The following is a 25,435-nucleotide window of genomic DNA, read 5'->3' as shown; positions in this document are numbered from 1 at the left end:
TGATATTCTAAATGTGAGATCCAATAACTACTGAATGGATTCACTGCTGGAGCCCAAACAGTCTTGATATTCTTGCTATAAAGTAAATTAAAAGAAAGAAGCTGTAGCTAAGTAAAAGGAGAGCTTGTGGTTACTACATGGAGAAGCAAAGAAAGGAATTAGAGGACTGAGTTCTACTGTACACCAATAGGAAAGAAGAAATATTATTTTGTGGGATATCTTGTAATCACCTATTGTAGTACTTAATGAAAAGTATTTGCAAAAAAGACAACCATGAAAATAATTGCCATTTATGTACCATCAAAGGTCGATGAGGATTAAGTGGGAGAGAAATTCTACAAAAGATCCTTTCAAATTAAATCACCATACACTCTGGTTCTTGATGATTTCAATGAAAATGTGAGAAAAGGTGAAGATAGAGGGAATTATATGAGAAAACATGGCTCAAGAATAATGAAACAAAATATTTGTAGATTACTGTTACCTCACACCACTATATAAGCACTTTCTTTTAAAAAAAAAAAAAAGGTAGGCAGTAGACACGGTGAGAATCCAGAAACTAATAGATAGGAAAAGATTTGTTATTCATGTGGGAATCATTCCTGAATCCAGCTATTTATGTACATTAGGACCATCAACTCAACAGAGTGAATATCAGAATTAGTAAAAAATGAGAATGATAAAAAGACAATGGCATACAAATGAAATTACTTAACCCTGAATTATTTAAACATGTAATTAAGAAAATCAAAAAAGGAGAAATAGCATTGATACTGAAAATAAAAATTTCATTTAGAAGTTTAACAAATGTAAATTAATTGGCACTACAAAGAAACCAAAAGAGGCCAAAAAGGATCTTATTTAGGAGACATCTGATCTACTTGCCAATTGGAAAAAGATGGTTTCCCAAAGCAACAATGGGTTAAAATATAAACATTTAGAAATCTTTTGAAGAAAGATGATAGAGAAATATGAATAGTATCTTTTCATAATGCAGAAAGAAGGAGTAGAGGGTAAAACAAGTTTAAAGAAAACTTGGCAAGATATGCAACTAAGCAAAGTCTTCTCAAGAGCATTCAAGAATGAAAAAAGAACTATAAACAGAAGGAAAAAGGAAAAGATTTGCAAAAACCCTTTTTAACAAAATGTTCTCTATAGCAATGATAGTGGAACCACCACACCTGGACCTAATAGCACAATCTGGGATGTGTTAACAGAAGCAGTAGAAATGTCACTAAAGAGAGCAAAGATGAGAAAAGCAACCATGTTAGACCAAGTACAAGTTTATATATACATGTATATATATGGAAGGGAAGAAAGAAGGGAGAGTAGTGAGGGGGAGGGGAGCGGAACACACATGAGGTCTGGGCTGAGTATGATCCAACTGATACTCCAACTGGAAGGACTTCTTTGAGAAATATAAGGCATTAAAAGAGGCAGGCATTTACATATACAAGGTATTTAATGAACAAGGTATTTGAAGAAGGGGAAGTTATTAAAGGAGGGGGGAAAATCTAGGACCTTATTAATACTAAAAAATGTGCCTGAGAGAACAACAGTAACTACTCACCTATAGGCCCATGCCTCCATCAATACTTAACTAATTAAAGTCACAAATATGGGGGGAAAAATATGTATGTTCTGATGAGTAATAAAAATGCAGGTCAGATTTTTACATAAATAATTTTAAACTCCACAGGAAAAAATGTAAAAATAAAAACAGAAGTGGACAAAGAAAGTTCATATTAAACTAGATGTGGAAGGTCATAATATCACACAACTGACTGAGCATTGAATGAAGAGCATTTTCTAGCTAAAATGATACAATTTACACCTATACAGAGTTCATGCAGAAGAAGTAAGCAACAAAAAGAAACTGCTCAAAGTAACTAAACGGATAGAGATCTGTCCAGGTTCAGGGCATGTGCTCTGCCTTTCCAAGCTGATCTAAGCTTCTTTGTCACTAGAATACATTTATTTTGTCATTGATAAATTCTTAATACATCAAAATATTTATAGTAGCACTTTTTGTGATAGCCATGAATTGGAGACAAAGTAGATGCCCATCAATTGAGGAATGGAGAAAAACATTTGGTACACAAATGTAATGGAATATTACCATGCTGTAAGAAATGATGCACATGATGAATAAACAGAAACATGGACTGAGCAAAATGAACTTGCAAAGTAAGCATAGCCAAGAAAACAATATACACAGTAACTACAATAATGAAAATAGAATGACACACCAAAAATTCAAAAATGAATGTAACAAAATTATAAAGACTAAGCAGGACTCCAATGACAAGACATGAGAGGACACCCTCAGCCCACCCCTTCTTGGAAGTGGGAAGTCCACAAGCGTTAGATATTGATAACTGAAAGTTGTGCTAATTTTTTGTCCTCTTTAAAAAATACTATTCTTTATATAGGATGGCTCTCTGTGAGAGGGAGGGGGAGGGATACTTGAGATAACTATGATAGCATAAAAAATAGAAGACATCAATAAAATCCTATTTTTAAAAATCTCTTTAGGATACAAACTTTTAAATATTTTTTCTGTAGTATTCTTTTATTATAACTTCAGTGTTTAAATTTTATACCGTTGAACTGAATTTTCCTTGGAGCAGGGAACACTTTTGTAAATTTCTTTGGCTTCTATGTTCCCTAGATGAATATATTCTTGAACCTTATGAGTCTTATAGTTAATGGGTATTTTTTTCATTTCTCATTCAAAATTTAACAACTTATGAATGCTCTATTTTGTCTATCTTTCAATGTAATATTGCCATTTACTGTCCCCTACACAGGTTCTTTTCACATATACAAAAGTTGTTAATAAACTGTTCCTCTTCACGCTTTTAGCACTCTATTATTTTCCATACTGAATTAAGTTTTGTTTTGTTTTGTTTTTTGCAGGGTGATGAGGGTTAAGTGACTTGCCCAGGGTCACACAGATAGTAAGTGTCAAGTGGCTGAGGCAGGATTTGAACCCAGGTCCTCCTGAATCCAGGGCTGGTGCTTTATCCACTGTGCCACCTAGCTGCCCACTGAATTAAGTTTTAAAAGTATCTTTAACAACTTCGGGGAAATGTTTCTAGTTCTTTTGTCAATCACATTATATCTCCATCATTTTGTCTTTGTTCTTAGATGAGAAGGCATATTCCAAAGCCTTAATCACTTGCATTATTTATTTATGGATTCTCTATAAGTTTTCCACTTATTTTTCCATTGATTTGGAACCCTTCACATGGTAACCATCAGAAGCTGTGTTAGAGAATTGATTCCATTTGATAAGTCAGAGACAGAACCATCATAAAGTTCGCATGTAATGTAAAATAATTAAAGAAGGAGTTATCTGGTAGCTACAAATTCATTTATTTTCAATAGTTTCTCAGAACAAAAATTAACTATGGCTTCTTTTTTGTGGATTATTTAAAAAGTAACTGCCCAAATATTTATGGTTATATTAATTTCTCATCCTGTAAAGAGAGGTAATTTTTTTGTATTGGTTGGAAATCCACATTAAAATACAGTCAATCAATAAGCACTTAATAACTGATACTGAGTGAAATAAAGAGAACTAAGTGAAAATATGTATAATGACTATAACATTGTAAGTTAAAAGATCACTAAGGGGCAACTAGGCTGCGCAGTGGATAACACACCAGCCCTGGATTCAAGACTACCTGAGTTCAAATCCGACCTCAGACACTTGACACTTACTAGCTGTATGACTCTGGGCAAGTCACTTAACCCTCTTTGCCTTGCAAAAACCAAAAAACAAAAACAAAACAAAAAAAGATCACTAAAAGGAAACTGAACTCAAGGTAATTGAAAAACCAAGCATGGTCCTTGAAAACAAATAATGAATCATGTCTCCCTCTGCACAGCAAAAAGAGAAGGAAGAAATTTACTAAGACAGAATGCTGTATATCTTATCAGATGTAATCCTGTGCTGAGTGCTTTTACTAAATTGTTTTTCTTAGTTACAAGAGGGATTCATACTGGAAAGGAGGATAAGGGTTAGAGTTGTCTTTTCTCCCCTTCATAAATAGTTGTAATGGAAGGAGAAAAGACACAAATAAAACATTTTTTAAAAGATGAAATGGGCTTTAAAGTACTTAGTAGGTTAAACATAAAGGGAGAGGCAGCTAGATGGCGCAGTGGATAGAGCACTGGCCCTGGAGTCAGGAGTACCTGAGTTCAAATCTGGCCTCAGACACTTGATACTTACTAGCTAGCTGTGTGACCCAGGGAAAGTCACTAAACCCCAATTGCCTCACCCCCCCCAAAAAAAAAACACCATAAAGGGAAATATTGTGACTATATCTGTACTTCAAAAGTCAGGGTCTTATTATTTCATTGACTTGTGTATTGACCATAGCACCTAAGTAATGCACCCTAGCAATGTGGATAGCAACCCCTTCTATACCTCAATAGATAGTCTTCATGTGTTATTGACGCCAAAAACAATTCATCAGCTGTTAGCCAAACTTCTGAGGATGAGCCACCCAAATTTAGCTAGAGCTAGTTTTCAGCAAAAAGACACGAAGAATAGATATTATTTGTGTTCTCCTGGTAAAGAATTCAAGAAGTAATGATAACCACATCATGATGAGGCAGTAGAGCAGAACTTCAGTGGAGTATCCTGACTCTAACAGTTATTATAAACAGCAGAGTAAGTTACTGTTTTCTATCTTTAAGAACAGGACGGATTAGTCTGATGTAATAGATAAAGAACTGGCCTCAAGGTCAAGGAGACATGAGTTCAAGTCCCTCCTCTGACACAAACAGAACAAGACAATTAGCCTCTCAAGTGTTCAGGAAACTCTTGAGTTGCAGAACAATTACTGAGGTGCATTGGGAGAGGGTGTTTTCTTACTGGGAGTTCTGACACTGATAACATCATAGGTCTGAACTGTACACTCCCTACTGAGAAAAACAACAACTTCAACAACTCCTGGACAATCACTCCTATCTTTCATGGTTTGGTGCGATCCTTCCTGGTTTCTCCAAGTGTTATGTTTCTGTTTAGTTACAATTGCCAAGAATTATATTTGCTTTATTTAAAACCATAAAACTGATTTTTCTAACCTGGGGTTTCTGATGAATTGGACAATGGAGCAGAAGCTTCAGCTAAAGCAGCTAATGTAGCTAATACTGATGTAGATGAGTTTCCAAACTGAACAGCAGATACTCCCGTTTCATCTATTAAAGGGGATAAAGAATAAGGTACATTAGTTCTTTAAAAACTTTAATCAAATTTACAGCTTTGAGCTACTCCCTCCTTTTGGATCAAACTGGGATAACAGTTTTATCAAAAACTAAAATATTAGTACTTTGTGCAACATCATCTTTCTTTAGATTACTTTATCTGCCCAAACATTTGTCATGCCAAATATACCGAAGAAGGAAAATACAGCTACTATGATCTTACCCTCATTCTCCAACAGTCCTTCCTTAAAATGGTGAATACCTACTAAAGCACAAAATCCCAACAGCTACCCTACATGCATCTCAATACCTGTTGCCTTGGATGAATTTTCTGAGGATACCAGACCTGTTAGGTTCACCACCCCTCCAGGTCCAATGATAAACTGTGGTGTTGCCGCATGGATCGTCACAGTGTCAGGGCTCTCTGGGTTTGTATTTATTTGGTTCTGCATTGCAATCTAAAGAATAAACCACAATAGATTTTTAGAATAACTGTCAGAATAGCACAGGCCTTCAATGTAACCCAAAAACTTCCCTTAAAGGAACTGACTTTAACAAAGATGCCTAAATCTAATTCTGCTGAATATGATATGTATGAATCTCAATCTTAGCCTACTTATTAGGTAAAGCAACAAAATACTGAGAGAGGAAACAGTGGCTAAGAGCAGTGTCTGACAAAGTCACCAATATAGAATAGAGATTTGGGAGCCATTAAGGCTGGGGGCACTGGTGGCCCAGTGGATAAAGCACCAGCCCTGGATTCAGGAGGACCTGAGTTCAAATCTGGCCTCAGACACTTGACACTTACTAGCTGTGTGACCCTGGGCAAGTCACTTGAGACCCTCAATGCCCCGCAATGTTGCTACAGAATTTTGATTAATACCTTATTTCTGGTGCTGCATTTAGCACCCAATAATCATCATAGATTAAAATGTGCCCCTCACATTAACTGGTCCCCAACCTCTTAATTCTCATACCTAGAAGTAAAGATTGAACACCAGAATATCCTAGTTTCCCAGAACAAAGAAGCTCTCGAGTAATTAGTAGAAAAAACAACAAAATCACAAGTCAGCATTAAAAAAAAAAGTTAAACTGGGTAATTACTTATTAATGATGAAAAGTAATCTTCACCTAAAAGAAATGGCCAGTAACTCACTAGAAAGTGGCTCACTGGGGGCCATTTCTCACTAGAAAGACAAAGGCCCTCAAGAAGCCTTCTGAAGATGACAGAAATCAGAAGTAAGGATGGAGAAGTCAAAGAATGCTTAGTTTATTGAACTGATATTACTGTAACTGTTGACATTACTTATTTTTATTTAAAATGAACATAATTTACTCTGAAAAATCTCAAATTATTTTTACAAGTTGGATACTTGTATACTAATTAAAATTAACTGTCAAAGAAATGAAAGACATAAGAGTTCAGAAGCAATTTTATGTCACATAAATTTGTGATTTATTAGTCCTTCTTATTTAGATATTAAAAGATTAGAGACTCCATGAGATACAAGAAAATTAATAGTATGGATTAATTTGGGAAAAAATAAGGAGGAAATGAAAGGAAAAAGCCTCATCCAAAACATCTCAAAGGTAACAAGCTAACAATTCATATTATGATAAAAGCAGGTATTCTTCTGTAAGTTTTTCAATTAAAGATAAAAAAATTACCTGTAGTATTTCTGCCAAATCTTCATTTCCATTGTCTATTGAAATATCCAAAGCAGTTTTACAAAATTTACTTTGTGTGTGGACATCAGCACCATATTTAATTAAAAGTTCTACCACCTCTTGATGGTTATGTTCTGTAGCCCAGTGTAGTGCTGTCATCTTGAGCATGTCCTTTGCATTGACATCAGCGCCATGCTACAAAAATTTTTCAAATCATTGTAGGTTATTTAAAATATACTGTTCCTATATAAAATGAAATTATAACTGCTGTACATATCTGTGAACAAGGACACACAACAGAAATATATAATCAACCTTCATTTATCAATGTTCAGATTATCCAAATGTCCCACTAGTCAGGTTTTTTTAAACTTTTTTTTTTGGGGGGGGGGTCAGTTATTCTTGTATCAGACTGACTTTTCTGACTGCTTTCCTTCTGATACCTCAAAAAGACTGAATTATTCTCTTGTATTTTGTTGCTTTTGTTTTTCCCGGTGATTCATCAGTGTGGGCATGAAAATTTAGGAAAGAGAGAACTGCATGAGGGAGTAAAATTCTGCAAATATTCCTACAAATATCTTTTAATGTTCCTAACAGATGTAGGATTTATATTTTTAATTTAAACTACTAATAGAGGTCATTTAAGGAGGGTCACTTAGAAGAGAGGATCAAAGACAAAGAGTATAATTTTTTAATCTACCACTCCCAATTTCACAATTTTTCAGAATTCTCTGAACACTGTTCAGAACGTACTCTTTCTCAGTTCTCTGCATCTCTCTGAAATACTCAGAGAAAAATTCTTTTGCAGTTTATTTCATTCCTTAAATTAAAAAAAAAACTCACCCATGCTAATGCTATTTTCGATTATCAGTCTTAAAAGAATATTAAATATATATGTATATATTCATACTTGAAACCAAAAGTCATTCACCAATGGATAAGTAGCCAAAAGATACAAACAGTTCTCAAAAGCACTATAAACTATTCAAAACCACATGAAAAAAACCTTCAAATCACTAATAATAAAAATACTGCAAATCAAAACAACCTTGAGGTTTTACCACACACCCAGCAACACCCAGCAAACTGTCAATGATGACAAAAGATGGGAATTGTCAATATTGGAAGAGCAATGGGAAGAAAGGCTCACTGGTATACTGCTAGTAGAGCTAAGAATCAGTAATTAATATGGAAAATAATTTGGAATCATGCAAATAAAGAAACTAAAATCTCCACATCTTTTGACCCAGAAATTCCATTACTGGGACTATATACCAAAGAGGCTATTCATAAAAAGAAAAAACCCATATATTCCAAAATATTTGTAGAAGCACTCTTTGTGATAGCAAAGCATTGGAATCAAAATAGATGCCCACAGACTGAAGGATGGTTCAAAAATTTATGGTGCATCATGAATGTAATGGAATACTACTGTGCTATAAGAAATGAGGGATGTGATCAATATAGAGGAGCATGGAAAGATTTATATGAACTGATACACAGTAAACAGAGTCAAGAAAACAACATATTCAGTAACTACAACAATGTAAACAGAAAGGAAAACCATGCACACAAAAAAATCAAAAGTGAATATTGCAAAACTATAAAGAACAAGTATGGCTTTAAAGATATGAGAAGCTCATCCTTCTGCAAAGGTGGGAGGTCCACCAGTGTTACAGACATTATCAGACTTTTTTGAAGTATTGATTGGTTGTGCTGTTTTCCTCCTTTTTCTGTTTTTGTCTTTAAAATAATATTATTTCTTACATGGCTCTTTGGGAGGGGGAAAGTGAGAGGAACTGGGGTAAACTGAAATGATTATTTAAAAAATAAGTTTTTATTCATTTTTTTAATAGGAAAACAGAGAAAACATGACTTTCACAGAAAAGCCTACTTTCCAGAGCTTTCATTAGGAGGAAGCTCAAGAATCTAAGAACCCAGTAGAGCTAATTCTTGCAGAAAGGGTAGCAGGCAATTTTTCTTTCTACAAACTGTTATTATCTCAAGTTTAGGCTTACTTTCAAAGTTTGGAAATAAACACAAACCTTAAGTAAAACTTCTACTATGCTTGCATGGCCTTCAGATGCTGCCATGTGTAATGGAGTTCGGTCCACTTTAGTTCTGGCATCTCGGCTTACACCAGCTCGTAGTAATACTTCTGTGGTTGAATAGTGCCCATATTGTGCTGCTAGATGAAGTGGAGATGTACCCAACTAAAATTCAAAATAAATATAATATTTAAACTTTGCTTTTGTAGTATATATTATATATCTATTTTGTTTTTAATTCTTTCTTAATAGGAACTCAAAATGCTTTTCTAGATATAAAATGTCCCTATCCTCTAAGAAAAGTCAATAACCAATAAACTTATTTTACAAAGAAAAAAACTAAGGCTGAGAAAGATTACCTGGCTATCCTGTGACTTCAGCCAGTGAGAGAGCCAGAAACAATCCTGGCTTCTATTCCATATGATTTACCCAATAAACCCCTGCTTACTTCATAAAGTTCCACGTGAAGGTTTAAGAGAGTAAACAATTTATAAGCACAGGCAAAATTTAAAGGGTGCAAACTGCAGGGTGATACTTTAGGTTGAACTTGTAAGAGAAACATGGCAACCAAAGCCAATACCAATTTAGAGTACATGTAAGCCCATGTACAAAACAGTATGGAGAAGGATGACAGAAGACCACAAGTAGTACTGATTCACAAAACAACCCCCCCCCCAAAAAAAAGTTGAGGAGAAAAATTTAAAAGAAAAATCTTTAGATAGATAAGCGATTCCAGCAAGATAATCTAATGGTTCATGACTCCTATATGCTCAAATTCTAATAGCTAGTCATAATGCTAAAATTATGCAAGCGAACTTATAAAATTGCTCCAACTGAAACATGATTAACTTTTTTTTTTTTGCAGGGCAATGGAGGTTAAGTGACTTGCCCAGGGTCACACAGCTAGTAAGTGTCAAGTGTCTGAGACCGGATTTGAACTCAGGTACTCCTGAATCCAGGGCCGGTGCTTTATCCACTGCACCACCTAAGCTGCCCCAACATGATTAACTTTTAATTCTATGAATACTCAAATGGATCTCTGATCTCATGCTGAAGTTCTTTCCAACAAAAGACATCACAATCCATCCTGTCATCCTACAAATTTAGGGGTGAGAGGGCCAAGAGGGAGAATGGGACCTAACGGGCTGGGCTTTCCTCTCAATAGCTTTCAAAAGTGTCTGAGTAATTAATGGAGCATAAAGACATACTAATGTTACCTCTTGCTTTTGCCTAATGTTCATAACCAGCCCAAAACATTTCTTTGAGGGTATAATAGACTTTTAATTGTTTATTAATAAATTCATAAATTAAGTCAATTAATCAAACTGATTAAATTGGTATTCAAAAATAAATGAGCAAAATCCACACAAGATTTTTTTTAAAAAAATTTTAACTTTTACTTACCCAATCTGTAGTAAAAGGAGCTCCATTTGCCATCAAAATCCGAACTTCATCATCTTGACCTGCTCGTGCTGCTTCTAAAAGCTTCTTTCCCAAATCTACCAGGGACATCTAGACAAAAACCAAGGAAAAGAAAATATTTCAATACTAAATTAACTTTAAATTTAAAATTCATGAACATCAGTATTTTGTTTGCTTCCTGTTTCTACGACTTAATTCAATTCTCAGTTATCTATTCTATAAGAAATAAAAAATACATGGCTAATCTACCACTAAAGACAAAGCAAAATCTATTGATATTTAGTTTTAAAATATATTTGGGCAAGATATATTCATCTTTCTAATTATACTTTGCTTAAGATAATATTAAAAATTAGTTTGTAATTCATGCACATACAAATACTACAAGGTGGGAAGAGTAGGCTAGATTGCAAGAGAAAAATGGGCCCAAATTAAAAATAGATAATAATGCTGATTATACTACATTCATCTGTAGGCACTAAATATCAGAAATGTTACTTATCTGTTACAAGAGTAATGTGGCATTAGAAATTTGCCTCTGATACTGATACAAATAAAAGGAAGGCTGTTATACACTGACAATTAGAGTGACAGCTATTCTGATCTTAAAAGAGGGGATGTCTTCTACACCTTTGTATATGTGTGATGTACTTATTAAAATTCTTACAGGAAAGGACTAGATCAGGTATACCAGATATTTAGTTATCAGAAGAAGAATCAAGAAGCATTCTTTTTAAAATTTTACTGATGCCTTTTGTTTTCTTACAATACAATCACCTCTTCCCTGTAACAAAGAAAAAAGTAAGTGAAACCAGACCAAACAAATAGAACCATTGGTATATTCAACATTCTACACCTGAAGTCCCCAATCTTTCCACTGCAAAAATAAAAACATGTTTTACTCTCTGTTATCTGGGACTAAGATTGACCACTATAATTAAAGTAGCCCTTTGGCATGGCTTTTGCTTATATTATTGCTGCTTTTCTGTATGTTCTCTTGGTTCTATTTTCTTCATTTTGAACAGTTCATATAAATCCTCTCATAATTCTCTGAATTCCTCATGTTTGTTTTTATAGCAATATAATCAATGGATTACTGATTATAATCCATTAGTCAAACAGCCAATAAACATTTAATAATAATAATAATAATGATAGCATAGAGGACAGCCAGAGAAAATGCCCAATGCTGAAAGACCCATGTCTTGTTTGCTTCAGTTCCCTCAGATATAAAATGGGGATAATAATAGGGTTGTTGTGAGAATAAAATGAGATATCTATAATGCACTTAGCATAGTACCTGGCACATGGAAGACATTAGTATTATATTTAATAGTCAATAGGGAGCCACTGGAATTTATTGAGGGGGTAAAGAGGTATGACATGAGTTTTTTGAAAATCACTTTGGTGGCTGAGTGGAAGATGGACTAGAAAGGGGAGAGCCTTGCCACAGGTAGACCACTAGCAGGCTACTGCAATCGTTGAGGTGTGAAGTAACATGGGCCTGCACCAGAGTGATGGCAGTGTCTGAAGAGAGAAGGGGGAATATTTGAGAGACGTTGCAAAGGTGAAATCAATAGGCCTTTGAAATAGATTGGATAGGAGAGATTGTCATCCTACACTCTTCACTAAGTTGAAACCTCAGGGTCGGGGAGGATGACAGCAGGGAAGGGAGGTAAGGAAGGGTTAAGGGGAAAGATAATGAGTATGGCTTTGGACATATTGAGTTTAAGATGTCCACTGGATATCCAGTTCAAGATTTCTGAAAGGCAGCTGGAAATATGAGACCAGAGGTTGGCATAAAGGTTTGGGCAGGTAAAGTAGATTTGAGAATCATAAGCATAGAAGTGGTAATTATGTTCCATTTTATATATCACAATTTGTTCAGGCTTTGACCCATTGATGGGTATGCACTTTGTTTCTAGTTTTTTTCTACCACAAAGAATACTATTATGAAAATTGTGTTATATATGGGGTCTTTCTTTTTGTGTTCCATCCCTTTGGCAGTGCGGAAAAGAAGTTAAGCAAATGAAGAGGATGGGAAGAAATCTTCACACAGCTATCCTCTCCAGCACTGTATAAACCTTTTCATATCTCTGTCACTCTGGTCTCCTAGAAGGGAAGTGGGCACACTCTTCCCTTTACTCTTTTAAGTCTACACAATCAAAATGTTCTACCTAATTCAAATTTTAGTGGGACTAGAAAAATCAACCCTGAGGTCACTGCCCCTTCTCTCTCAAGGAGTTTAGCACCTAGCTAACCATATACCTCTCCTCAATTCCTGTCCTTATACTAGGGAACTGGAATATCCACAAAAATGCTTCTTCAAGTTCCCTAACTCCTCAATTCTTCAGCCTCCTTAAATATCATGACCTATTCCTTAACTCCACCTCAGCCAAAGGTAGAGTAGGGTACATGGTAGATCTCACCATTACCCATAACTGTTCTCTTCTCTAATTAAAACTCAATATTCCCCTAGTTGACCTCTTATCATTCTACCTCTCCCTATGTCTTCCTCTTCCTAAACCCTATTCTTCATCCTCACTGAGATTTCCTTCTAACCCTCAGTACTCTCTGAGGCCATTAGCCTTACTCTCCCATCTCTTTCCTCCCTCTCCAATCTCAACCCAATAACCAGTTGTTTCACCTCTACCTTTTGCTTTACTCTCTGCTTCTAAATGGCTTTCCCCTTGTTTCTAGCCCAACCTCAACCCTAGATCTACCTCCTTGATTGCTGGACAAAGCTGAAGCAAGTCCCACAACCATGCTGATTGGATCCTCACTTTAGCAAGAGTCCTTTGATTTCTCCACAACTGACTCGTTATTTCACTCCCCACAAAAACCATTCTAAACTCTTTGTTCCTTCCTCAAGCTTCACTCTGCCCTCCTCGGACCTTGACTTTTACTTTACAAAAAAACCAAGGTCACTCTCTTCTACCATTCTCTTCATATCAAAATACCTTATCATCATCTTCCATTTGCTTCTCCTTTCCCCTAGTCTTTGACAGAGACTTCTTAGCAGGGTCAATTCTACCATCATGTCTCCTTGATCCCAATCCCTTCTATCTCTAGCAGACTGCATCCTTAATCATTTTCTTCCTCCCTCTCCCTGATGCCTAACCATTCCCTATCCCCTTTAAGCTATTTATCTTGTATTCTATCTCCCTTCCCTTTCTCAGACAAACTCCTTGAAAAAACTGTCTATCCTTGCTGCCTCTACCTCCCTTCCTCTCACTCACTCCTTTGCAATCACACCTCTAAAATGAAACAGTTCTCTCCAAAGGTACTAAGGATCTCTTAATTGCCAAATATAATGGCCTTTTCTTAGTCACTGTGGGTGTTCCCTAAAGTTCTGTCCTAGGCCCTCTTCTCTTTTCCTTCTACACACTCTTTCAGTAACTTCATCAGCTTCCATGGGATTTAACTACTACTATCTCTAGAGAGACTCTCATATCCATAAATCCAGTCCTGGGATCTCCCTTGAATCCCAGTCCTGTATCGCCAATGGCCTATTGGATATTTCGAATGATACAATGTACAGAGTACTGGACCTGGAGTCAGGAAGATCTGAGTTCAAATCTAGCTTCAGACACTGATTAGCTATATGATCCTGGGAAAGTCAGTGTTTAACCTCTGTCGGCTTAAGTTTACTCATCTGTAATATGAGGATACTAGTAGCTTCTGACTGGCCAGAGTGTTGTGAGGATCAAAGGTGTTATCATTTGTAAAGCGCTTTACAAACCTTAAAGTACTGAATAAATGTTTGTTACCATAAACTGAGTATGTCAGCCAATAAACATTTCTTAAGTGTTTACTATGTACTAGGCACTGTGCTCAACACTATACTGTATTCATTGCCTTGCCTTCCCCCCCCCCCCCGCCCCCGCCCCTTTTAAACTTCTCTATTTCTGTGAAAGGCACCACCATCTTTCAGCCTCCTGTATTTGTAACCTAGGCAATTATCCTGGACTGCTCATTCCTCCTCACCCCACATATGCAATTGGTTGCCAAATCTTGACATCTTGATCTTCAACTTCCTCTCACATTTGGCCCCTTTTCTCCACTCATACAATTACTACCTTTGTTCAGTTCCTCATCACAGCTCACCCAAATACCTGTAAGTCCCTCAAGTCTATCCCCATTCCAGTTGATACTAAACACAGCAGCCAAAGTAATTTTAATTAGGCATAGATCTGATCATATGACTCCTCTACTCAAATTCTAGTAGCCTTCTAAGTGCCTCCAGGATAAAATATAAACTCTTTTAGTTTTTAAAGCCTTGGAAAATCTAGCCCTGGCCTATCTTTCCATACTCATCAGATACCATTCCCTCTCTCACACTCTACAAAGCAGTCAAACTGGCCTTCTCTCTGCTCATCCCAGTTTACATTCCATCTCCCATCCCCATGCTTTTGTACTGGTCATCCCCTATGCCTGGAAAGCATTTCTTCCTTAGCTTCATTCACATCCTCATAGTCTCCTTCCTTTAAGACACAACTCAATCACCATCTTCTGCATGAAACCTTTCTTCATCTCCTCAACTGCTAGTGTTACCCAATTTTTGTATTTATTTTCTACATATTTGTAGTCATTAACTTCATATTTATGCTGTATATATTTTTATATGTACTTATTGTCTCCATTAGAATGTAAGCTCCTTATGAGTTGTAATTGTTTCAGTCTTTGTACTTATATCTCCAGTACCCATATGCTCAATAAATACTAATTGACTAATGAATTGATGAGAGGAAAAAAATACGCTGCCTGGTATACACATGAAACATGGAATAGAAAAAAAGAAAACATTTATTCTTTTTTTTGGGGGGGGGGGTAAGGCAATGAGGGTTAAGTGACTTGCCCAGGGTCACACAGCTAGTAAGTGTCAAGTGCCCAAGGCCGGATTTGAACTCAGGTCCTCCTGAATTCAGGGCCGGTGCTTTATCCACTGTGCCACCTACGTACCCTCAAAACATTTATTCTTAAAGAAAATATAAAAATTTAAATTTAAAGAACATTTAAAAATTTTAATCAAAATCACATCACATTGCCATTTAATACTAGCAAACAACAAACTCACAAACTAAATTTATTGCAAACTCTAACACTTGTATAGTACAATATATTTAAAATTAAGTACTCACTAAATGAACTTTTTCAGTATTTTTATAATTTTACATATTTTATTTATTTGAAAAATAACTATTAATTATAATAATAGCAGCTAACATTTATTTAGTGCTAACTATGTGCCAGACACTGTGCCAAAAGCTTTACAATGATTATTTCATCTGATCCTCATATTAACTCTAGGAGGGAGGTGCTATTATTTTCCCCATTTTACAGATGTGGAAACTGAGGCAGATAGCAGTTGAATGACATGTCATAGGTTACACAGCTAGAATGTGCTTGAAGTCATATATGAACTCAGGTATTCCTGACCCCAGGCCTGGTACTTTATCCCACTGTGTCCCCTAGCTGCCTATAAAGAAAATATAAAAGTATTAAAAAAAATTGGTAAAATACATATGTAGATCATTTAGCCTTTTATAATTAAAGCATAACTAAAAAATTAAAGTATGTGCTTTATTATAATAAAATTGTACATTAAAATATAACTTTATTAATAAAAAGCTTCTCTTTCCAAACAACTGATTTTAAAAAGTCATGGTTTTACTTTCACTTTATCAAACTGCAGAAGTGATTGTACAGTCAGAAGTACTCAGAAATACTTAGTTCCTGGCATAAGTTTGTAAACCATTATTTAACATTGTACATGCATTCATCATAATATATATATATATATATGAATTTTAAGAATTACATTAAAATACAATTATATTCAGTTCTTAATATGTAATTAGTAGTTCTGTGCCAAATCAGAGTATACATTGGCTAATTGTCAGAATTCTTAATATCGCTGTTTTCTTTGAAATTCACTAGTTTCATAATGGATTTTTAGAAAACCAACAGATAATGAAAGTCAAGACAAAAACATATGCAACACAGTCATGCCCTGTCCCCTCTTCCAGACTACTTGACCCAAGTAAATTTTACCAGCTTCTAGTGGGATTAAAGGACATAATCCTTTTAGTGACTCTTCATATTCAAAATTGTTTTCCAAGTCATAGCTATAACAAGGTATTAGTGTGACTGTTTGTCCTTATAGCTCCTCCAACACTGAACTTTTCTGTTTCAATTTTGTTAATTTAATGGGTTAAAAAAAAAGAAACTTTAAAATTATTTAATTTTCCTTTTTTTATTAGTGAATTAGGGCATGTTTAATGGTTGCTGATGCCTTAAAAAGAAATGCTAACTATCTGCATACTTTATCTACTGGAGCTTAGGTATTAGTGTCAATTCCCTTTATATCTTGCATATCAAAATTCTCTCAGAAATATATAATTTTGGGGCAGCTAAGTGGCGCAGTGGATAGAGCACTGGCCCTAAATTCAGGAGGACCTGAGTTCAAATCCAGCCTCAGACACTTGACACTTACTAGCTGTGTGACCCTGAGCAAGTCACTTAACCCCAACTGCCTCACCAAAAAAAAAAAATTTATATATATATATATAAAATTTGAAGACTTCCCCCTGAAAACTTTTCTTCTTACTCTAGTTATGTTTTCTTCATGTTAAAGCTTTAAAATTTTATAGAATCAAAATTATCTATTCTATCTTCTATGATCTCCTCTATCCTTTATTTGATGACTATTTTTCCTTCAACCAAAGATCTGAAAGGTATTCATTCCTTCTATTTTCCTCTAACTTTTTCTTTGTGTGGTGTTTTTATGATATAGTCTTTTAAGACATAGTAAGGGGGCAGCTAGGTGGCACAGTGGATAGAGCACTGGCCCTGGATTCAGGAGTACCTGAGTTCATATCCAGCCTCAGACACTTGACACTTGCTAGCTGTGTGACCCTGGGCAAGTCGCTCGACCCCCACTGCCCCGCAAAAAAAAAAAAAAAAAAAAGACATAGTCAAGAAGACTCTGCCTGAGTTCAAATCTGGCCTCAGTCCCTTACTAGCTGTGTGAGCCTGGGCAAGTCACTTAACCCTGTTTGCCTCAGTTTCCTCACCTATAAAATAAGCTGGCAGACCACTCCAGTATCTTTGACAAGAAAACCCCAAATGGAGTCACAGTCATGCATGACTGAAATAACTGAACAACAACACACTTGGGAGCTGATTTCTATCATGTGACTATCAATTAGGTGAACCATGCAACCAATGGCTTGCATATGCTCTTGTCTGAAAAGATTAAGGGAAGGAGATAAGGAATCTTGAGCTATTAAGCCACATTACTAACAAATGCACTTCTGAAGTATATAGCCTTATATAAATGTTATCCATTATCATCTACTTAGAGTCATCTGAATAAATTCACCATTCTCACCAGCCATCAGTCCATATATTAAGCATATGAGTTAATTCTGTCAGCTTGTTTTTTTAAATACCATGAAAATGTAAATTTGTTATTTGCAGTCACAGGTTAATGTTGCTGCAGATAGAAAAATGAAGGTTATATTTTGGAAACAGAACTAAGGGTTCTGGAGACTGTCGCAATCAGAAAAAAAACTACATAAAAAGTTCATCTGAACATGGTCATCTCCCATAGCTTTCTGCCTCTTTGAAAAAATAAGCTGATCTGACTGTGGTAGAATTAATAATCTTAACCATTAGGTAATCCATGAGGTATCTAATCAGCTATGATTTTTATTTTTTTTAAAAAGCCAATTATCTAAATGTGACCACAGTCCAAGTTTACTCCAGATCTATATACCACTAAAGATTTCTACTACAATAGTAAGTGTTCAATTTGTTACAGCATTTAGCAATAGTTTACATGGCATATATTGGCATGTTGCATTTAGTATTGAAACTCTTCCTAAGCAAGAGAAAAAGCATTTAACTTTGACTTAAACATGAATGCCAATTCTCAATTGTGCATAAATATTACTAGGTAGAAGTAATAAAACCTTTAAGTTATCTAGTACTGTGCTTTTCTTCATGAATTCTATTTAATCTTGTCACAAATGAATTTAATGAATATTTTAATTTTTAAAATTCAATTACCTTTTACTATGAATTATGGGCTGAATTCTGATATTTTTCAACAATAGTTCAAATGACCTGTAAATATAATAATCTAAGTTTGCTTAGTAGCTCCTAACACACTGAGAGAGCCATCTGGTGGAAACTGAAATAACTGTCAACTTAATTTTAAGTCTGTAAAATGTAGACTCTCATATACAATAAAATCTGAACAAATGATCTAACTTTATATGCATATCCATATGAAAACAGGCTAATTTTACAATGTCGTTCAATCAGTATTTATCAAGCTCCTATTTTGTGCAAATTATTTTCAGGGACTTAAAAGGGACACCAAGCAGTTAAGTCATTAACAAACATTTATTAAGCACCTACTCTGTATCAGGCACTATGCTAAGCAAAGGAAGCACAAAGTTAATCAATCAATACATTTATTAAGTGACTACTATGTGACAGGCACTGTGCTAAATTCTGGGGATACAAAATGAGGCAAAAGACATCCCCCACTCACAAGGAGCTCACAAACTAATGGGAAAAACAACAAACAAACAAATATGTACAAACAAGCTACATGCAGGATAAATGGAAATAATTAAAAGACGGAAGGCACTAGAAGTAAGAAGGGTTGGGAAAAACTTCCTGTAGAAATGGAATTTTAATAGGGACCTTGATATTTGGTATGAGTAATCCAACCACAAAGAGAACACATAATCCCATTGTAATTTTGTTAGATGCTCTTGAAGAGTTGCTTCGGCCAAAACATTTATTACACTGTTGCTACCCTGGTGATAAACCTCTTCAAATTTAGCTATGTTGCCCTCAGACATATAAGTGAATTTCCAAGGTCATAGCTTCCTAAACCAACAAAAAAGTATTTACTGAACAAAGTGGCTAAATTATAGTACTAACAGCGCCATTTCAACTCTACCTAGTTACTTGTTATAATTTAATTTCTATAGGAAAGTGCATTACAAAAAAGTTACTAAGTTGTTTTTAACTCAGACTGCTGGACCTCTAGCTCAAGGATGTCAGTGACAGCAAGAAAAGATCCACACCTACAAAAAGAAATGTTCAGAATTGTGTAATTTACAAGAACAAAAAACTGGAAACAAAATGTGTGCCAAATAGTTGGGTAAGGACTGAATAAATTAATGGCAATGTGAATGTAACATACTATCACCATACTACAAAGAATGCCAGAGAAACATGGGAAGACTGGTATGAAGTGAAACAGGAAAAAAAGCAGAGCCAAAATGAAGAGGACAAAACTGGTTTAAAAAAAAAAAAAAGGTTCATCTTAGTGCTATACTTGTCAACACTAAAGGGCTCATCATACCTTTCTGTAAACAAACAATAAGCTGTTTTTTCAGGAAATGTATCTTGTAAGAGGTTTTATTTGGATATTATTTGTGAAGTATCAGGCACGTCAAAACAATATGTATCTGAGGTGGTGACGGTTGTTATTCAGTCATTCAGTTGTGTCTGACTCTACATGGACTTTGTCCATGGGATTTTCTTGGCAAAGATACTGGAGCAGCTTGCCATTTTGTTCTCCAGTGTGTCCCCATTTTAGAGATAAGGCACTGAGGCAAACAAACAGGGACTATGTGACTTTCCCAGGATCACATAGCTAGTAAGTGTCTGAGGCTAGATTTGAACTAAGATCTTCCTGAGTCCCAGCACTGTTTCCACTGTACCACCTAGCAGTCCTGAATCTAAGGTGGCTTCCCTAATACTGGAATTCATGATTCAGTTTGTTTTTCTTTAAAATCCTTTTAAATTTAGATATTTTTAAAGTATCTTGTAAAAAGGAACTGTATTACGAATTCTAATGCAAGATGCCAGACACACCTCTCCCATACATATACAGGGGAAATGGAAACCCTTGGATTCTACAGCAATAGCTCTGTTACTCAGAGTTGGGTGCAGATATTCCTAGGCACCAGTAACTAGTCAGTGACTCTATACATTGTCATAAGGGAAGATCTCATAATACATAGGAATAAGAGTTTGTTTCTCTGTAGGTCAGTCACCCCCATGGCATTCTGAATAAGAGAACAAAGAGTAGTTGGCAAATAATACTGCGAAGGTTCTGGAAGTAAATTTGTGTATAGCTTCTCTAGGTAACTTTTATAAGGAAGCAACAGTTAAATGAATGCATAAACTCTGGTATTAAGTTTCAAGTAAAATTATATCCTGTTAGGGTAGGGACAATCCTAGGTCTTCACTAGTCCAGGGTCTGTGCGTTGGAACAAATGATCTACCAGAGCAACAGAGGGTATAAAATAATGTAACCAGAATAAATAGTATGGAATTAAGAGATGAGGGCAAATACTAACATTTATCTTCCTTAAATGCCACTTGAAACATGCCTTTTCTATGCTGAAAACACTTCCAGTTCCCTAAATTACAACCTCATTAAGTTCAGACCTTTAAAATCCAGCTCAAATGCTACCTCTCTACTTCCATGAGCAACAATTTTCCATTAGCCCCATTATCAGTAACTACATTACCTCTCAAACCTTACATAACACTTTATTTTATAATTCTCTAATGCAAATGCCCAGTAATACTGTGTATTATAGTAATCAGTGCCATGATAATTGCTACTTTTATATTTCCCTTCCTTTTTCTAGTCATGAATTTCATGAATAGTGTTTTGGGTTGGGTTTTGTTTTTTTTAACTCTGACAACTACATGATGTTGAAATGTTAGTTTTATTTTACGCATTTAAAAATATTATTGGAGGGGCAGCTAGATGGCGCAGTGGATAGAGCACTGGCCCTGGAGTCAGGAGTACCTGAGTTCAAATCTGGCCTCAGACACTTAACACTTACTAGGTGTGTGACCCTGGGCAAGTCACTTAACCCCAATTGCCTCATTAAAAAAAAAATATATATATATATATATATATATATATAAATAATTGGGGGGGCCGCTAGGATAGAATCCAGCCCTGGATTCAGGAGGACCTGAGTTCAAATCCAGCCTCGGACACTTGACATTTACGAGATAGATGTGTGGCCCTGGGCAAGTCACTTAACCCTCACTGGCTGGCCAAAAAAAACCCGCCCAAAACAAAACAAAAAACAATAAAATGTTACTGTGAGAAGGGGTCCTTGGGCTTTACCAAACTAACACAAAATAGTGAAGAATCCCTGCTCTAGTCCAACACTTTTCTAATACATACTAAACACCATAATTAAAAGTCTCCCTAATGTACTATCATGTTGTGTCTACTCAAAAATCTTGAGAGCTACCCATTCCCTATTCCTGACTGACATTCAAGGTCATCTACAACTGGGCATACTACTCACCTACATACAGTGTATGTTCAGCCAAATTTAACTCTTTAAACCTGGGTTCACTAGAAATTTATGCTATGTAACCTTAACTAAGGCTTTACTGTCACATGGTAATCTATTTATTCATCTCTTCTAGACTCTGTCACAATCACCATAGTAAATCTATCCCTTTTCCATTTTCCTCAAGTCATCAACTTTTGGGGGATAGGCCCATATCAGCAATGCTTCATTCCCCTAGCAGGTCTACTTCTGATTCCCCAGATTTTGTCACCATAACCAGGTAGATAACTTCTCTCATTCCCCACCTCCACAATCTTTTCAATTCCCTTTTTAAATCTTATATTCCACCATTAGAATATAAACTCTTTGGAGGGCAGGGATGGTCTTTCTCTCTTAACTTACATTAGTATCCCCAGAACTTAGTATAGTGGCAGGCATACAGCAAGCACTTAATAAATGCTTGCTACCTACCTGCCTCAACTCCATCCCCATCTCCAACCTGTCTCACTCAACAGATTACCTTGTTTCCTAGTTTCCTTAAAAGAGTAAGCCCAATTATCCCAAAAAAGTTTGTTCATGTGAAAGGACATGAACAAATAGTTCAAAAAAGACATTTAAATGATCAAAAACTATGTGAAAGATTGCTGTCACCAATAAGAGAATGAAAATTTAACCAATTCTGAGATTCCCCTCATACCCACCATACTGGTACAGATAATAAAAGATAAAAGTAGTGAATGTTGGAGAATCTATGGAGAAACAGGCAGACCAACAAATTATCGGGGAAGTTATGAGTTGGTCCAACTATTCTGAAAATTTTTTTTAGAATTTTGCAAGGTTACTGAACTCTTTGTACCCTTTGTACCCATAGCCATTATATTTCAAAGCATATACTTGCAAGGAAGTCTATAACAAGAAGAAAAATATTTAAACAGAAAATGTCTGTAGCAGCACTATCAGCAAAAGCAAAACAAAACCAAAAACCACCTAGAAACAAAATGGGGCCCCATCAATTTGGGAAGGGCTGAGTAAATTGGGGCATACCAATGTAATGGAATATGATTGAGCTATAAGAAATAATAAATATGAAGAATCTAGAGAAACATGGGAAAAATTATATGGATAATGAAGAGTAAAGAGAATATGGATAATATATGAAATTACTAAAATAACTAGCAAAAATAATACTAAAATGCAGTAGAACTCATACTAATTAACCAATCTTAGTCCCCAAAAAACTAATAATGAAATATACTTCGCTCCCTTCAGCAGAAAGGTAGATTATTGCATATGTCAGATATAGTTTGCTCAAATGTTTAAGAATTTAATATGGGGCATATACTGAAAAATAATTTTGATGTTTAAAAAAAGGCATAAAAATTATTAAATGGGAGAAAAAAGAACAAGGCCAATGTACATGAATAAATTTAATCTCCCTCCACAATTCAAAACTCATCTTCACTTATCCTCTTTTCTTTCCCTCTGGCCTCAAAGGATTACCATGGCAAGGTGAACCTTTTTACTTTGTCCTGGATCCTATTCCTTCTGGGACCTTGCTTTAGCAATTTCCTCCCCTCCACTGGCTGGCTCCTTCCTGTCAACAAGTTTGCTCAGGTTGTACTAATAGTTTAGGGGGAAAAAATTCTTTCACTTCCTCCTGGTATGTCAAACTTCTAGCAAAAGTAGTTTACATTTGCTGCCTCTACTTCTTTCCCATACACTTTATTCCTTAATCAACTGCAATTTGGATTGTACTATATTATTAAAACATCACTAATCACTTCTTTCTGATCAAATGCAAAGGCTTTTCATTCCCCTGCCCCATGTTAATTTTCTATTTCTATAACATTTGACACTAAAAACCCTCTCTTTAATATTCTCTCCTCCCCCCCAATAACATGACATCATATTCTTTTAGTTCTTTTATCTCTCTAATCACGCCTGTTTCCTTTGCTAACTTCTCTTCCTCCAACACCAAAAATCTTCAAGTTTCGGTCCCCAGCTTCTCCCCCTCATCCCACCATCCCACCATGACCATATCCACCCACTTGTCAATTATCAGTTCTAACCAAATTTAGAATGGCTGTATTTCCAAACCCTGATCTCTCCTCCATTTCCAATTACCTGCTGGACATCTACTTAGACTGCTACTTAAATGATCTTGCTAGCACAGTAGATAAATTGCTAGGCCTGGAGTCAGGAAGATTCCCCTTCCTGAGTTCTGTCAACAGGAAATCACAACTTCACAAAACTTATGTGAAAACTAGGTTTATTACAAAAGAAATGAACATATATGTAGAACCCAAAGCCAGAGCAAAGAGTTCACAGTTCTTACAAAAGTCTGCATATTTATGACAGCAGGGCAAAGGAAGAAGATACCAGAATGTCCACATGGCATGGGAGAACAAAGGTGCAGTAAAGGTGGGAAAAGGACAAACCCCACTCCAGAAGGAGAGGAGAGCAATGAGAGGGCAAAAGCTGCATTCTTTTCCCTTGGAAACTGCTAGCCCATGAAGATATGATGGTCTCCTTATCTTCAAGGGTCCCAGATGCACAAGTCTAGTGCAGACTGTCTTGACTCCCAAGGACACACAGGGAATCCAGTCTGGGATGCAAACAACAAATTATGTCAGCTGGGGAAGAGAAGTTCCCCACCATACTCTGAGTCCAGTATTTCTAGAAAAGATGGTGACTCAGCAAGACAAGTTCAGGGGACTCCTTAACAGTTCAAATCCAGCCTCAGACACATAACTAGCTGTGTGACCCTGAGCAAGTCACTTCGCCTGTAAAATGATCTGGAGAAAGAAATGGCAAACCACTCCAGTATCTTTGCCATGAAAACCCCAACCAGGGATCACAAAGAGTCGGACATGACTGAAAAAGACTGAACAACTTCTTTCCTGCAAAACTCAACCTGACCATTCTCCCCATCCCCCTGACTAGAAATCTCAGTCATCTTCAACTTTTCCCTCTCCCTCAGGCCTGACACAGGCCATATCCTCTTGATTTGCCTTCAAAGTATGTCTCATATCAGTCCTCTTCTTTCCCCTCACATTGTCACTATGCTAGTTTAGGCCCTCATGACTTCTCACCTAGACTAGCCCAACAATTTCTCACAAGTCTCCCTTCTCTAGTCAACTCTTCACTTGGCTGGTAATCTTACTGATTCACAAACATAATCAACACACGCCTCTACTCAAAAACTTTCTAGTGGTACCCAAGGGTCTTCAAAATAAAATAAAAACTCACAAGTATGTGGTGCTTTAAGATTTTCCAAATACCTCATAGGATGTTTGGGAGAAAAGTAAGTAGTGCAAGTATTATTATCCCAATTTTTAAAAATGGAGGCTCAGAGAGGTCAAGTAAGTCGCTCCTGGTTCCAACACGAATCCCACAGCTTCAGGGCTCTAACCTAAAGATCTGGAAACCGAGGCCAGGGCTCTTTCCAGGACCCCATGCTTGCCTCCTTTCAATTCAATCAGATATTCAAGTTGTACTATAATCAATTTGCTGCATTTATTTCTTTCACAGGCTCCTCTAAGGTCTTGACACAGACATAGGAGCCACACCTTGTTAGAAGTGAGTCCTGAAGACTTGACTTTGTTCTAACAAATCAAATCTTGCTTTCAAATACCATGCAAAGAGCTGTGTGACCCTGGGCAAGTCACTTAACCCTGATCACACACACAAAAATACCATGCAAGGAAAGATCTTATGTTCTCT

General features: G+C 36.0%; 1 protein-coding gene across 8 annotated transcripts in view; it reads right to left on the bottom strand.

Annotated features, from left to right (window-relative positions):
* The window catches only part of GABPB1 (GA binding protein transcription factor subunit beta 1), a 70,300-nt gene that overhangs the window by 22,259 nt on the left and 22,606 nt on the right, over positions 1–25,435 (bottom strand). For 6 of the 8 annotated variants that reach the window (XM_043986411.1, XM_043986407.1, XM_043986414.1 and 3 more), the window contains 5 exons: positions 10,338–10,445; positions 8,931–9,098; positions 6,886–7,080; positions 5,528–5,675; positions 5,098–5,211 (listed from right to left, as the gene is read on the bottom strand). In XM_043986411.1, coding sequence (XP_043842346.1) covers positions 5,098–5,211; positions 5,528–5,675; positions 6,886–7,080; positions 8,931–9,098; positions 10,338–10,445 — 733 coding nt within the window. Of the gene's footprint in view, positions 1–5,097; positions 5,212–5,527; positions 5,676–6,885; positions 7,081–8,930; positions 9,099–10,337; positions 10,446–11,022; positions 11,140–25,435 lie in introns of all 8 variants that reach the window. The other 2 variants (XM_043986408.1, XM_043986413.1) reach the window with 2 other exon arrangements.

Source organism: Dromiciops gliroides, chromosome 2 (genome assembly GCF_019393635.1).
Source record: "Dromiciops gliroides isolate mDroGli1 chromosome 2, mDroGli1.pri, whole genome shotgun sequence".
In the NCBI taxonomy this organism is placed as follows: Eukaryota; Metazoa; Chordata; class Mammalia; order Microbiotheria; family Microbiotheriidae; genus Dromiciops; species Dromiciops gliroides.
The sequence above is the reverse complement of the archived record's forward strand: the minus strand, read 5'-3'. Positions and strand labels throughout refer to the sequence as shown.